Source organism: Plecotus auritus, assembly GCF_963455305.1.
Source record: "Plecotus auritus genome assembly, chromosome: 7".
Classification (NCBI taxonomy): domain Eukaryota; kingdom Metazoa; phylum Chordata; class Mammalia; order Chiroptera; family Vespertilionidae; genus Plecotus; species Plecotus auritus.
Window position 1 is genome coordinate 63,692,052 of NC_137774.1, and position 13,573 is coordinate 63,705,624.

The following is a 13,573-nucleotide window of genomic DNA, read 5'->3' on the forward strand; positions in this document are numbered from 1 at the left end:
CAAAGGCTGGCTTTTTAGCAGCATGGGACCCAGGATAGACCATGAATTTGAGAACCAGATTTGAACCCTGGCTCCTCCCTGTACTGGATATATGACTTTAGACAAGTCACTTAACCTTTTTGAGGTTCAATTTTTTTGTGTGTATAAAAAGGAAATATATTTACTTACCATTTTTTAAACAAATGAGAAAATATACATAAAGTACCCAGCATAGTCACTAACAGTTTAATCACTGAGAGTTTTATTCTCATTCCTAGGTCCAGAATTTGCAAATTTGTGGTATCCTTCTAATCTTCAGGGGATGAATGAATGCTGACTGGAATCTTACCTTTGTGAAGCAAATATGATGGACCACTTAGACCTATCAGGTCCATCAACTTTACTCCTTTTAACCTTAAAATGGTAGAGCCAGCCCTGACCGGTTTGGCTCAGTGGATAGAGCGTCGGACTGCGGACTCGGGGGTCCCAGGTTCGATTCCAGTCAAGGGCATGTACCTTGGTTGCGGGCACATCCCCGATGGGGCGTGTGCAGGAGGCAGCTGATCGATGTTTCTCTCTCTAGCTCTCTACCCTCTCCCTTCCTCTCTGTAAAAAATAAATAAAATATATTTTTTAAAAAATGGTAGAGCCATATGTCTTAAATGAATCTCTACTAGCATTTAAATCCTGAAAGCTGAAGTGTTTGGGGATAGGTGGAATTGTATATAATAAAAGACTAATATGCAAATTGACTGAACGGCGGAACAACTGGTCGCTATGATGCGCACTGACCACCAGAGGGCCGATGCTCAACACAGGAGCTGCCCCCTGGTGGTCATTGCGCTCCCACAGGGGAGTGCTGCTCAGCCAGAAGCCATGAGCTGGGCTCACGGCTGGCAAGTGCAGCGGTGGTGGCGGGAGCCTCTCCCGCCTCCACGGCAGCTCTAAGGATGTCCAACTGCCGTCAGTTGGACATCCCCCAAGGTCTCCTGGACTGCAAGAAGGCGCACACCGGGCTAATGGGCCTCCCCCCCCCGCCCCCGAGTGCACGAATTTCGTGCACCAGGCCTCTAGTATTTATATATATATATTTCCAGTTGGCTTTCTGAAGGAAATGTAGGAAAAGTGGTTAGTTGGTCTTGAAGAACAGAATTTTTATCTCTATGCTTACTAGTATAGTAGCAGCTGATATTACAGTATTTCCTTGAGAGGAAATATGGTACTTCTTTTAAATACTAAAGAGACCATTTTTGGCCAGGAAAATACTTGCACAAAACTCAAGATGGCTCTGCTGATGGAGTAGACAGTGGAGATGCAGGTAGACAATGAGACAAAGCCTCATCAAAAAGCTTTGAAAATGAAGTTTGAGAAGGGAGAAAATATTCCAGATAGATAGTAAAGTAGCATCCTATGGAGTAAAATTAGTGACACAGAAGATTAGAGAAGGATGTGCCTATGACTCCCAGAACACAAAGAACAGATACTGAAGATTCCTGACCCTTTCTACATAATAAATGCTAAGAGTAATCTTGAGAAAAGTAGAATAAATGCAGTATTTTTGTGTGCCACTGAGAATTGGTGAGAAGAGTTCATGACTAGGCATTTGAATGCTTCCTAGAGGCACTATAGAGGCACTATGTTAAGTAACCATTTCACATTTAATCTTTATAAAAATGTTATGTAGTAGATATGTACAGCAATTTACTCCCAGTTTTAATACAGAAACTGTGACTGAAGACAGTTAAGTATTTAGAGTTAGTAATGAACTTTTGATGGGTAACAGGACAATGATATAATTTAATTACTTTGTTTCCTAACCGTACTCTTCCTCTCACATGCTATGGCTGGCTTGATCCTTGACTTTTCCAGGATAGCAGTGAGAGTGAGCGCACTCTCATTACCTCCCTCACACAGAATTTGAGAGTGAGTGAGTCATGGTTACAGTTGGCACCAATATATATTTGCTACTCTGTTAGCCACATGACAGTTCTGCTCTGGACAGAGGACAACGAAATATAACAAGTAGTCACCCTCTTCCTCCAACTTCTGATTTTAGCAGTAATTCTTCACTGTAATAAATGATCATCAGTCATACGTGGTGTCACTCATTTAGTTGTTCATTGTCTACCTGCATCTCCACTGTCTACTCCATCAGCAGAGCCATCTTGAGTTTTGTGTAATCTCACTTCAGATCATCCACAGCACCCCTTCCAGTTTCTCATGTACTTGCCAGTCTCGTTTTATTTTCTAGTCTCATCCCTTGAATCTCCCCTTGTCTGCCTTCTATTCATAATGTCCCTTCTGGAAAGCTTCCTCAAGGCAGAGTTTAGTACTTTGTCTTTGTGTGTTGATTTTTTTTCAAGTATCTGATGATTTTTAGTTGTCTGTTGATATTATGAGTGAAGGTTCAGGTTCTAGGCCAGGGGTGGGGAACGTCCAGCCCACAGGAAGTATACCATAAGGCCCGGAAATCATTTGGTCTGGCCCTGCCAAGGTATTAGGGGTGAGTTAATTAAATGTTTGACCAAATATAGCAGGCTAATTTTCACATTGATAATTTTGCATGGTTCATGAATGATGTTTAAATATCCAAATGGCCCTTGGCAGAAAAAAGATTCCCCACCTCTGTGTAGACTGTATGGCATTAGTGTAGGTTACTGGAGTGTGTACCCCTTAACTTTGGTTAACTTTTATTACCCAGTAGGCTCCTCCCTCAAACTGGAGGGCTGATGCTGAGCTCTAGGTGTGGTAGGCAGGCTTCACTTTAGGGTGTGAGGGAGGGGAGTGGCAGTAGTTTCCAATAAGAAGGTTTAGTTTCTTATTTTCTTTTTTTAATTTGTAAGCACCTTTTCTTTGCCAGATCTTTACTCAGTAAAGTCTTCATTTAGTATGTTCAAAATGTAAGGTTTAGAGTCTGTAGAAAGGGTTTCTTTGGTTTTGGGCTGGATTCAATTGCAGCTACACCTTTAGCCAAGTGGGCATGGGAATGGAAAGTGCTTGGGAGGAGTGAATCCCAGCCTTTTGAATCCTTAGGCACTTCTGCTCCATTCCAATTTCTGCTCTTCCAGCTCTGACCTTGGAGCCTCTCTAGAGCCACCAGAGGATGGCACACACATTCATTTAGGACTTCCGTGTTTATTCTTGGGTGGGGCTACTTTTGCTTTTATTTCTCGGCTCTGAATAGATTTATTACCTTTTTTCTCCTATCATTTCAGTAAGGTAAATGGAAAGGAAGAGGCAAGCACATTTGCCTAGTCTATCATTTTGAAATGCTGAGCCAGAGGTTCTTTTGACAAGTTTGAGTATTTGTGATTTTAAGAATTGAAACAAGCTTAATGAATGTATTATTGTTTCACAAGTATTTATAGAATAGTTTGGAATGCTTATAGAATGTGAAGTTATTGTAATGTTGAAATACATCATCTATGTATGACTAACTTGTACTTTAAAAATGGTTATAAAGCTTTTTAGAGCAAAGATAGCCATAGATACCCCAAATACCTAGGCAGGAGAGGATTCTGGTGCAGTTCCAGGCATTGCCATTAGCTAGTAGTAATTTATAAGTGGGGCCAGAAACAAGGTAACTCTGGCTCATGTGATGTTTACATTCTTGAATTGTTTTCCATGTAACATTTGCTAATTTTAGGTGGTCTTCCTTGAAGTGATATATATATATGCGCCTAATATGCAAAGTGTCCCCTTGGGAGTTCAACTGGAAGACCGGGAGTTCGATCGCTCACTATGACATGCGCTGGCCACCAAGGGGTGGTGCGGAGCGAAGGAAGTCCCTGGCCGGCAGCCAGAAGGCCCTGATTGGCCTTGATCACAGGCCAGTCCTAGGGACCCTACCCATGCACGAATTTTGTGCACCGGGCCTCTAGTATTAAGATAAAACCTCTACTACATGTGGTTTACTAAAAAAAAAAAAGGACTGTCTGGTGGCCCTATAGTTAGATTTAGGTTGCATTTTGTGTTTATTTCAGTGAATGATAAAAGAATAATTTGCCATGTCTGTACTTCTAATAGAATGAAAATGAATCTGTATGCAACATTATTTTTATTTCTTAATACGTTTTGGGAAAGTTAATTGCAACTGTATGGTTCAGGGATTTAGTGCAAGAAGAAGAACAGTTGATGGAAGAAAAGAAAAAGAAAAAAGACGACAAGAAAAAGAAGGAAGCTGCTCAAAAGAAGGTAGTATATGTATAAACTTTATATTAAGCAGTTTAAACATAAATTTAAAAATAAAATTATTGAATTTTTAAAGCATTTGATTTAATGTTTTAACTTCAGAGGAGTTTCATTTTAACGTTTAATGTCTTTGACTATGCATGTATAGTAACTTGCCAAATGCATACAAGTTAACATACAGTTATTTAATCTTGCCAATAGTTTTTTTCAAAGGTAAGTGCTTTATAAGGTCTTTATCTTCCTATTAGCTGTTGCTAGGTTTTCATAGTCCATCATTTTGTAAGTGAGAAGAGCATGGAATTGGTAGATGCATAGAGGGGGTTTGAAAGCTGGCTCTCCCATATAGCATGCAGGACAGTATGGCCTTAAACTTTATTTAGCCTCTCTGGGCCTCCAAGTTTTCTTATGTTTTGTAAAATGAGAATTAAATTAAATGAGATAGTGTAATACAGTGGTCGGCAAACTCATTAGTCAACAGAGCCAAATATCAACAGTACAATGATTGAAATTTCTTTTGAGAGCCAAATTTTTTAAACTTAAACTTTTTCTAACACCACTTCTTCAAAATAGACTCGCCCAGGCCGTGGTATTTTGTGGAAGAGCCACACTCAAGGGGCCAAAGAGCCGCATGTGGCTCGCGAGCCACAGTTTGCCGACCACTGGTGTAATACACATAGTAATACACAATTGAAAAAAAAATAATACATGAATATGGTAATAAGGGAGACATTAATGCACATAATAGGAAATAAAGTGTCAATTTCTTTTTTACTTTTTATTTAGTACCTGGACTGATTTTTAAAATTTGCAGTTTATATTAGGATATTTTAAATAAATCTAAGATAATTTGCTGCAAAAGCTCTCTAGCCAATACATCATCAGAAACTGTAATCAAAGCAATACAAATTACAAAAAATAAAAGATTATATTCATAATTACAAAAATTTTTACAAATTAATACTACAGGCTTATGACAGTTAACTAAGCTGGCTCTCGTTTACAGTATCAAGGTTGCAAGGCCCTTAACATGTTCTGAAAGACCCAGTGAAATTGCTATTCCATTTTTGTATTCTAATGAAAAATTATGACTTTTTGATATATGCATAACTCTTGTGCCAGGCACTGTGCTAGGAACAGGATATATACTAATAGCAACATATCTCCACATTTTAAAAAAATATTTTATTTAAAAAATATTTTATTGATTTCAGAGAGGAAGGGAGAGCGGGAGAGATAGAAACATTAATGATGAGAGAGAATCATGGATCGATCGACTGCTTCTTGCACGCCCCCCACTGGAGATCAAGCCCATAACCTGGACATGTGCCCTGGCTGGGAATCGAACTGTGACCTCCTGGTTCATAGGTTGACGCTCAACCACAAAGCCACACCAGCCAGGCATATCTTCACATTATTTAATAGGGAAAAACATAGGATACAAAACTATGGCAGATAGGGAACTGTTGAAGCATGGAGAGAAGGGCTTAACTGGGCCTGAAACAGGGCATGGGGCAGGGAAATTTTTTTGGAATAGAAATTAGCCAAGTCAAGAAGGAGCAGAATGCAAAAGGATTCCAAGCAGACTAACCTCAGAAGAAAGCGTCCATAGTCTCCTGGTAAACTATGGGTTTTAATGGGGAGGGAGCCAAGGGTAGAAATGTCAGGTGATGAAACTAGGGGTGGGAGGGTTGGTGGTAGCTATCAGCTCTTTTAGGGGTTTGGGCCATTGTGTCTACCTTGGCAAACTGTAGAATTGAATTGGAAAGGTTCGAAACTAGAAGCTGAGATACTGGTGAAGGGACTATTAAAAAAAATCCACAGAAATTTTTGAAAGGATATGAAGGGCAAGGAACCTAGATTGACTCTTAGGTTCTAGATTGAGTGGCTGAGTACATTTTGGGAGCAGTTAACTATGTTAGAAGACACACAGAACTGGTCATCCAGGAACGTTGATGAGATGTGGGAATTTAACTCTTGTTTATATCAATTAGCCTATGGTGAATTGGTTTCACTTTACTGCTTTCCCTGAAGTTCTCAGAACCTGTCCAGGACATTAAGTGAGGATTTACTGTAGCCGGGGAATGGCCATGGAGGAGGATTAAGGTTGGGATGATAGGTGACTCCTATCATTGGCCTTTTGGTTGCTCTCAGGAGTCACTATTGTCATAGTTAGGGTTTGGAATAGGTTTCTAGTTCAGGTATCCCTGCTTTTTGAAAGTTCATGTTATACCACTTTGCTTTTATGAAGACCTACATTAGTATTACAGAGTTTTGGCCTTGAATTTGATGATGCCATAGGCCTCTGCCAAAGACCTGTGATATAGGATGGTCTTTGCAATCTGATCAGTCTTTGCTCAGGATTTGTTATGAAAAAGTTGTGTCCTCTGTAAGTAGTAAGATTGGGGGAAGATTTTTCAGACTCTCTTCGATGGTGTGAAGGCCATCCTATCTAATGAAAGAGTAATATGCAAATTGACCGTACCCCTGCTACACCCATAAGCCATGCCCACCAGCCAATCAGGAGCAAATATGCAAATAAACCCAACCAAGATGGCTGCGGCCACAGAGAGAGCAGGAGGGAGGCTTGGGTTTCCCCAGCAATGGAGGAAGCCAAGCTTTCCGCCTGCCCTTGCCGGCTCAGGCCTCCACTCAATGCTACAAAGTTTCAATGATAGAAGATAAACCCCAACGAAAATGGCGGCAGCCACAGAGCTGGAGAGAGCAGGAGGCTAGGGTTGCCCCTGGCGATGGAGGAAACCAAGCTTTCCGCACACCCTGGCCTGCCTTGGCCTCCGCTTAAGGCTACAAAGTTTCAATTATAGAAGATAAATAAATCCCAACAGAAATGGCTGCCACCACAGAGTGAGCAGAAGGCTTGGCTCTGCTCCAGGCTACAAAGTTTCAATTGTAGAAGATAAATAAAACCCAGATACCAGGGCCTCCGCTTGTGTCGCTGGGGGGCGTGTCCGGCCTGCAAACCACCATAGGCTCCTCGCCCAGGCCACCCCACGCCCCAAGGGAACCCCCACCCTGATCCGGGACACCCTTCAGGGCAAACCATCTGGCCCCCACCCATGCACCAGGCCTCTATCCTATCTAATAAAAGAGTAATATGCAGATTGACCATCACTCCAACACACAAGATGGCTGCCCCCATGTGGTCAAAGATTCTGCCCCCATGTGGACACAAGATGGCCAACAGGGGAGGGCAGTTGGGAGGGACCAGGCTTGCAAGGGAGGGTAGTTGTGGGCGATCAGGCCAGCAGGGGAGGGCAGTTGGGAGGTACCAGGCCTGCAAGGGAGGGCAGTTAGGGGTGACCAGCTGGCAGAGGAGGGAAGTTGGGGGTGACTGGGCCTGCAGGGAAGGGCAGTTGGGGGGGACCCAGGCCTGCAGTGGAGAGCAGTTGGGGGGGACCAGGCCTGCAGGGGAGGGCAATTAGGGGCAAACAGGCTGGCAGGGGAGCAGTTAGGCATCAATCAGGCTGGCAGGAGAGTGGTTAGGGGGTGATTAGGCTGGCAGGCAGCAGCGGTTAGGGGCAATCAGGAAGGCAGGCAGGCAAGCAATTGGGAGCCAGCAGTCCTGGATTGTGAGAGGGATGTCCGACTGCCTGTTTAGGCCCGATCCCACCCCTCGAGGGGTCTCATATTGGAGAGGGTGCAGGCTGGGCTGAGGCCCCCCATCCGTGCACGAATTTTGTGCACCGGCCTCTAGTTTACTTAATGAAAAGAACTTGTAAGAAACAATAGATTTGTTGAGGAAGATTTATTTATTGATGTAGAATCACTAGTTTAGCAAGCACCTGAAATCCCTGCTTCTAAGGAATCTTAAGATTTAGCTGGTAAGTCAGGATGTATGTGAAATGGTTAGAAAAGAGGCCTAAGGTATTATATAATGAAGCATGTTTATTTGTCTATTCACTCACTTCAGTGAGGAAATTCTAAGAAAAGGAAGGTAGGTTCACTGGAATTTCTTTGAATGTTGTGTTTGTAAAATATGTAATGTGAGTATAATTTTTAAGTTGTAACATACAAATTATGGATCTAGTTGTTAAAGTATACTTTTTTTCATATCCAGTCTGTAAATCACCTGTGTCTTTAACACATAAATGATGATTTTTGGGTCATTTGGCTTCTTACCAGATCTGAAGTAATAGCTTTCATCCCTGCCTCACTGTATGGTTCTAGCCCAGCCGTGGGCAAACTACGGCCCGCGGGCCAGATCCGGCTGTTCTATCCGGTTCTCTTGCTCTCCCCTCCGCTCCTTTACTTTGAATTTATATTATTCACCCAAACACTCCATCCATGCTTTTGTTCCGGCCCTCCGGTCCAGTTTAAGAACCCATTGTGGCCCTCGAGTCAAAAAGTTTGCCCACCTCTGTTCTAGTCTCTCATCTCAACCATGTCCTACTAGAACCATCATCAGAGGCTTAATATGGTGAGTGTTTCCTTCTTTGGCCAGACCTTCAGCATTGGTAGGGTATTCTGTATGTCCCAAAGACACAGTCATACCTAGTCATTGAACACAATATAAAGGAAAGGCTAAGACCTCTCCTATAATAGGAGAGTAGGCTAGACTCCCACTAGAGTGAGGCTGTTCTTCAAATTCCAAATAACCAGCTTACAACTGAATTTAAATACAACCTGTTGGTGAAGTGAGGACAGCTGGTATTTCTATAGGCTGTTACCAAATAAATATGAAAAACAAAGCAAAGCAAAAATCCTCAAGGGGGTACACTTAAAGCCCATATGAAAAATTGTGAGTCATAGGAGTTTCTGGACAAGTTTCTTCGAGCTTGTCTGTTGTAGGAATAAGCAGGTGTATCCAGGTAGGTGACAGACAGACATCTACATAAGCCAGGTAGGCGGGCCCATTATATAAATGTTGGAATTCACTAAAGGAAAAGCAATTTGCTTGTTTCATGCAATCTGTGTACACTTAAAAAAAATTTTTTTTGTATTTCATTTCTGAAAAAGACTTCAGATACTATATGTTCTAATCCACTCTATATATGTAAGGAACTCAGGCATTAAAATTAGTTAAGTGGCTGCCATGGTTTCATCAGGGTGATGAAAATAGGGATGCGATTGAAATCTTCTACTTGCTCAGCTGGTGCTTTTCCAGAACTTGGTCCCATGGCTTTATTCTTCGATACGGAACCTTCTTACACGTTTGCCTTATTTTCACAATCTCAAGGTGAACTTTAAAGCTGGAAATAATATATTACAGTCACTTTTATAAAGCATTTAAAAGGTCTTTATGCCACAGATACAGAAAACATAGTTTCTAGTAGCCGTTCTAGTCATTTAAAGAAAATTAACTTCAGACCACAGGTTATATTTTTAAACAAAATACCAGATAACACAACTCCTTATATAAATAATCAGACACCAACAAGGCTCACTGCAGTGTTTTTATTATGATCGTTTTTCTTATTTTGTCTTTTATTTAAATAGAAATTTATTTAAATTCCTCCTTAAAGAAAAATTACACAAAAATTACATTTTTATTATGTTCCAGCCCTAGTACATCTCTATGAGTAGAGATAACTTTGTTTTAAAAAAAATTTTTTTTTTCAAAAGCCTATTTTACATCTAAGATGTATGGCTATTTACTTATCTTCTGATTCTAAGACTTAGAAAATAATTTGGCATAGCATTGAAAATATAGTTTCTGTACTTAAAAAGGGGGAAACAATTGTAGCAATAAGTTGTTACCATATATTTATACCCAGGTTCTGTTCTTAAAAGAAATTTCTAGAAGGAATCTTGAATATGCAGTAAGGAGGAAAAAGGAGGTTGAGAAATGGGTTAATTATAGAAGGGATAACTTAGTATAACCTTTACTTTAAGTTTGTAATTGTAGTTCCTAGAAAGCATTTAATTGTTGAGGGCTGGAGGGACGCAACAATACAAATTGGGATCTTATTTTAATTGAGACAGTTTTGTTACTGTATTAAAAGCTGAAGGGATTTTTATAGGCTTTGTGGATTCAAATGTTCTCTATTTGAATTTAAATGAGACTTCATTCTCTTTTGGAAATTTTAGTGTTTACTTTTCATGTCTCCCAAAGACCATTTTGTTCTGAGACTGGGGATCATATTCAGCAGTCTAAGTAGCAGGGTTGTTTTGTTTTGTTTCTTTTTTTTCAGTAAGCTAGGTGGAGCATTGCACTCATCTAGGGTGTCCCCTTATGGTCCTGCCCCTTATTTTAGCTTCCTACAATCAGATGCTGCATAATGATGTTTGGTTCAATAACTGACTGCATATACAACAGTGGTCCTATAAGATTAGACCGGAGCTGAAAATTCCTATCTCCTAGTGACGTGGTTGTAGCATGGTGCAGCACACAAATACCATTGTAGCATGTGGTATAGGTTCGTAGTCTAGAAGCTGTGGGGGCATAGAACTTGTCACCCCTAAATATGTCTTTTTAGCATAAGCGTTATTTTAGGCTAGTTTATTTTAAGAACTAGCAGATGTGGGAGAAGTTCTGAAAACCAATTAAAGTTACCCTGTGTAACAGACATCTGCATTATAAGGGAAATCTCCATTTGCCAGGGTGTGTGTCTCCCTGCCTGTAGGAGGAAGAGGGGATGACCTTATCTCTAGAAACTCTTATCAATGGAGAAGATAATGACAAAACTACGTAACCACCTTACCCTGGTTTACTATGCTTTTCCTGGGACCTTCATCACTGACTCCCGCCAATCCCAACATCTTCCATGTTTACTGAAGATGGTATTTAAGATGGTGGGTCCAGCTATTTTGGTGAGACCTAGTTTTCCTGGATATTCTCCCATGTATCCAGGAGGTATATGTGTTATTAAACTATTTTGGTTTTCTTCTATTAATTTGTCATTTATTACAGATGTCTCAGTTAAGAACCCAGAGGGTAGAGGAAAAGTTATTTTTCGTCTCCTGCAAAGCAGTAGGTTATACCATACGGCCTAGGTGTGCAGTAAGCTATACCATCTAGGTTAGCGTAAATGCCTTTGTGATCACAACAACCATATCACCTCACAACGCAGTTCTCAGAATGGATCCCCATTGTTAAGCAGCACCTGACTATTCTCTTTCTCCTTTTTTTCTTTTTAGACTCATTTTAGTTCAGCAGTCCTGGGTTCTAAACTGGGTGCTACTTGCTAAGAAATTATAGAAAAGTTCCCTTACCACTAATTATCTTATTTAAAACAGGTGAATTAAAAACTATTATTTCCTTATTCTAATACCTGGCATTGTTAAGACCTTGTAGATGACTAGAGAGAGAGAAAAAAGTAAGACATTGGGGACTGGGAGCAAGATTGAGTCAGGTTATTTGCAAATATGAGAGAAAGGACTGAGCCAGGTGGGGCTGGTAGCAGTGGCTGCTGATAATCTTTTGAACGTTCTCTGTATGCCAGACACTGTCCTAAGCACTATATTTGAGTTAAATCATTTTACCCTCATACCACACTAGGTATGTGTTTTTGTTCTTGTCTTATAGATGAGGAAACCAAGCTTTAGAGAAGTTAACTAATTTTGACCAAGGTCACTGTGTAAGTGGTAGAGCCAGGACTCAAAGCCAGGCAGTCTAATTCAGGCTCTGACTTCTTAACCACTGAATGTGCTTAAGGATGAGGAGTTGGGACAAGTGGTGCAAAGCCCAACAGAAAGAAAACACCTATCTAATGCCCCCTGTCTAATGCCTTCATTAATGAATTGAGGCAGTTGTGATAATTACTTGTGGAATCACAGTTCAGGTTTGTTTGCTTGCTTGCTTGCTTGCTTAAGGAAGAAAAATGTATTCAAAATGGAAATATTCTTCTAGACTTTTCAGAATTCTTTAATTCTGTTTCGTAAGAGGATCTGTATAGCAACACCTCACGTTTGAATAGTATTGCGTACTTTTCAACCAAAGATGCTTTCATATTTTATTTAAGCCTCATAATAGCCCTGAAAGGCAGATGGTACAGATTTACCCCCTTACATTTGAGGAATTAGGAAGCTGAGACTGAGAAAGTTTAAATGACAAGGTCATTTACAAATCAAAAAGAAACAGTTGAAATTAGTTTTAATATGTTCTATGTAACCCAATATATAACCAAAATATTAACATCTAATCAGTATAAAGTATTGAAATAGTTTCCTTTTTTAATACTAAATAATAGGAATCTGCTATGTATTTTATACAAATGAATTTGGACTAGCTATTTTTCAGTGGCCAGCAGCCACATCCAAATAGTGGCTACCATTTTAAACAGTGCAGACAAACACTCAAAAAGTTTGAGTAATATGCTAGGTCCTGGATCAGTTCACAAAAATCTGTTTTAAAGAAATGGAACCCTATCAGTTCCATTTTCTCGTCAGTTAGGAGTGCTTGGATTCCATGACTTAGATTTCTTCACTATATTAATCAGTGTTCTGATGGGCAGACACCTCCAGGTGTCTCTTTGTTGCCATTCTCTGTAGATGACAGGCAACTGAATGAGATTGATCATTGTTCTGAAGCAACATGGAGCTGTTCCAAAGGAGTTGCAGACTAGGTGTCCTTGGTCTAGAGGAGCAGCACTATATATCTTGGAATTTAGTAATGTGGTCATGGTTCTATGTACTGTAACTTAGTTTCCTTTGAAAGTAAATTATGGAAGAGATGGGAGAGTTACAAAAAAAGATTTTCAACTTGTAAAATAATTTTTATGCTAAATTTTTGGCTTTAGAAAACTATGTATGTTATTGTTTGATGTGACACTTCTATATTTCAAAGTGTTTATACACCGAGTTCTCTATAATAAGACTATTTTACTACTGCTAGATTTTTAAAACAGTTTCTCCAGAAATAAGTGTTCATGCTAATTGACTCATCTTTTGCCATTGTCTTTCCATAAATTTTTAAAAAATACTTGATCCATATAAAGTAAAAGATGGGCCTCCATTATTTAACATATCACTAATGCTCTAAAACTGCACATCAAAACCTGGATTGGTTCTGGCTCTCCGAGGAGAAAGATAATGTTTGGTGTGTCTTCAATATTAAGGTAATTGCCATGTAGTTCTTTACCATATAACTCTATAATGATATGGTTAAAAATTGGTATTTTTGTTAACAGTAATTTTATATGACAAAGCAAATGTGAATTATCAAATCAAGCCCCATGGCAGGCAATTAAGAAATGCTTCACTTAGAAATAATTTCTGGTTATCCATTACAATTCAGTCTTTCCTCGCTTCCCTGCCCATCCTTGTAGCTTTTATTTTTAGGACTCCCATACAATTGGTCTTAATAAAAAAAAAAAAAAAAGTTGATTTTTGCTGTGGCCTCTGCGTATAATCAGTTCTCTCTTTTGAGCCATGGTAAGGAATCTGCATAGTGCCAGAGCCCCTCTCCCTGCTGTGTCACAGACAGTGGAAGTAGGGTAGGCATGGA

The 13,573-nt window shown here is 40.0% G+C and overlaps 1 protein-coding gene across 9 annotated transcripts in view; it reads left to right on the forward strand.

The window, feature by feature from the left end:
- Positions 1–13,573, forward strand: part of TNRC6A (trinucleotide repeat containing adaptor 6A) — a 195,118-nt gene that overhangs the window by 117,036 nt on the left and 64,509 nt on the right. For 6 of the 9 annotated variants that reach the window (XM_080681714.1, XM_080681710.1, XM_080681716.1 and 3 more), the window contains one exon: positions 4,086–4,173. The exons of 2 other annotated variants lie outside the window; for them this stretch is intronic. In XM_080681714.1, the coding sequence (XP_080537840.1) occupies positions 4,114–4,173 (60 nt within the window). In that variant the 5' untranslated portion in view covers positions 4,086–4,113. Of the gene's footprint in view, positions 1–1,333; positions 4,174–13,573 lie in introns of those variants that run through there. One more of the 9 variants, XM_080681712.1, reaches the window with a different exon arrangement.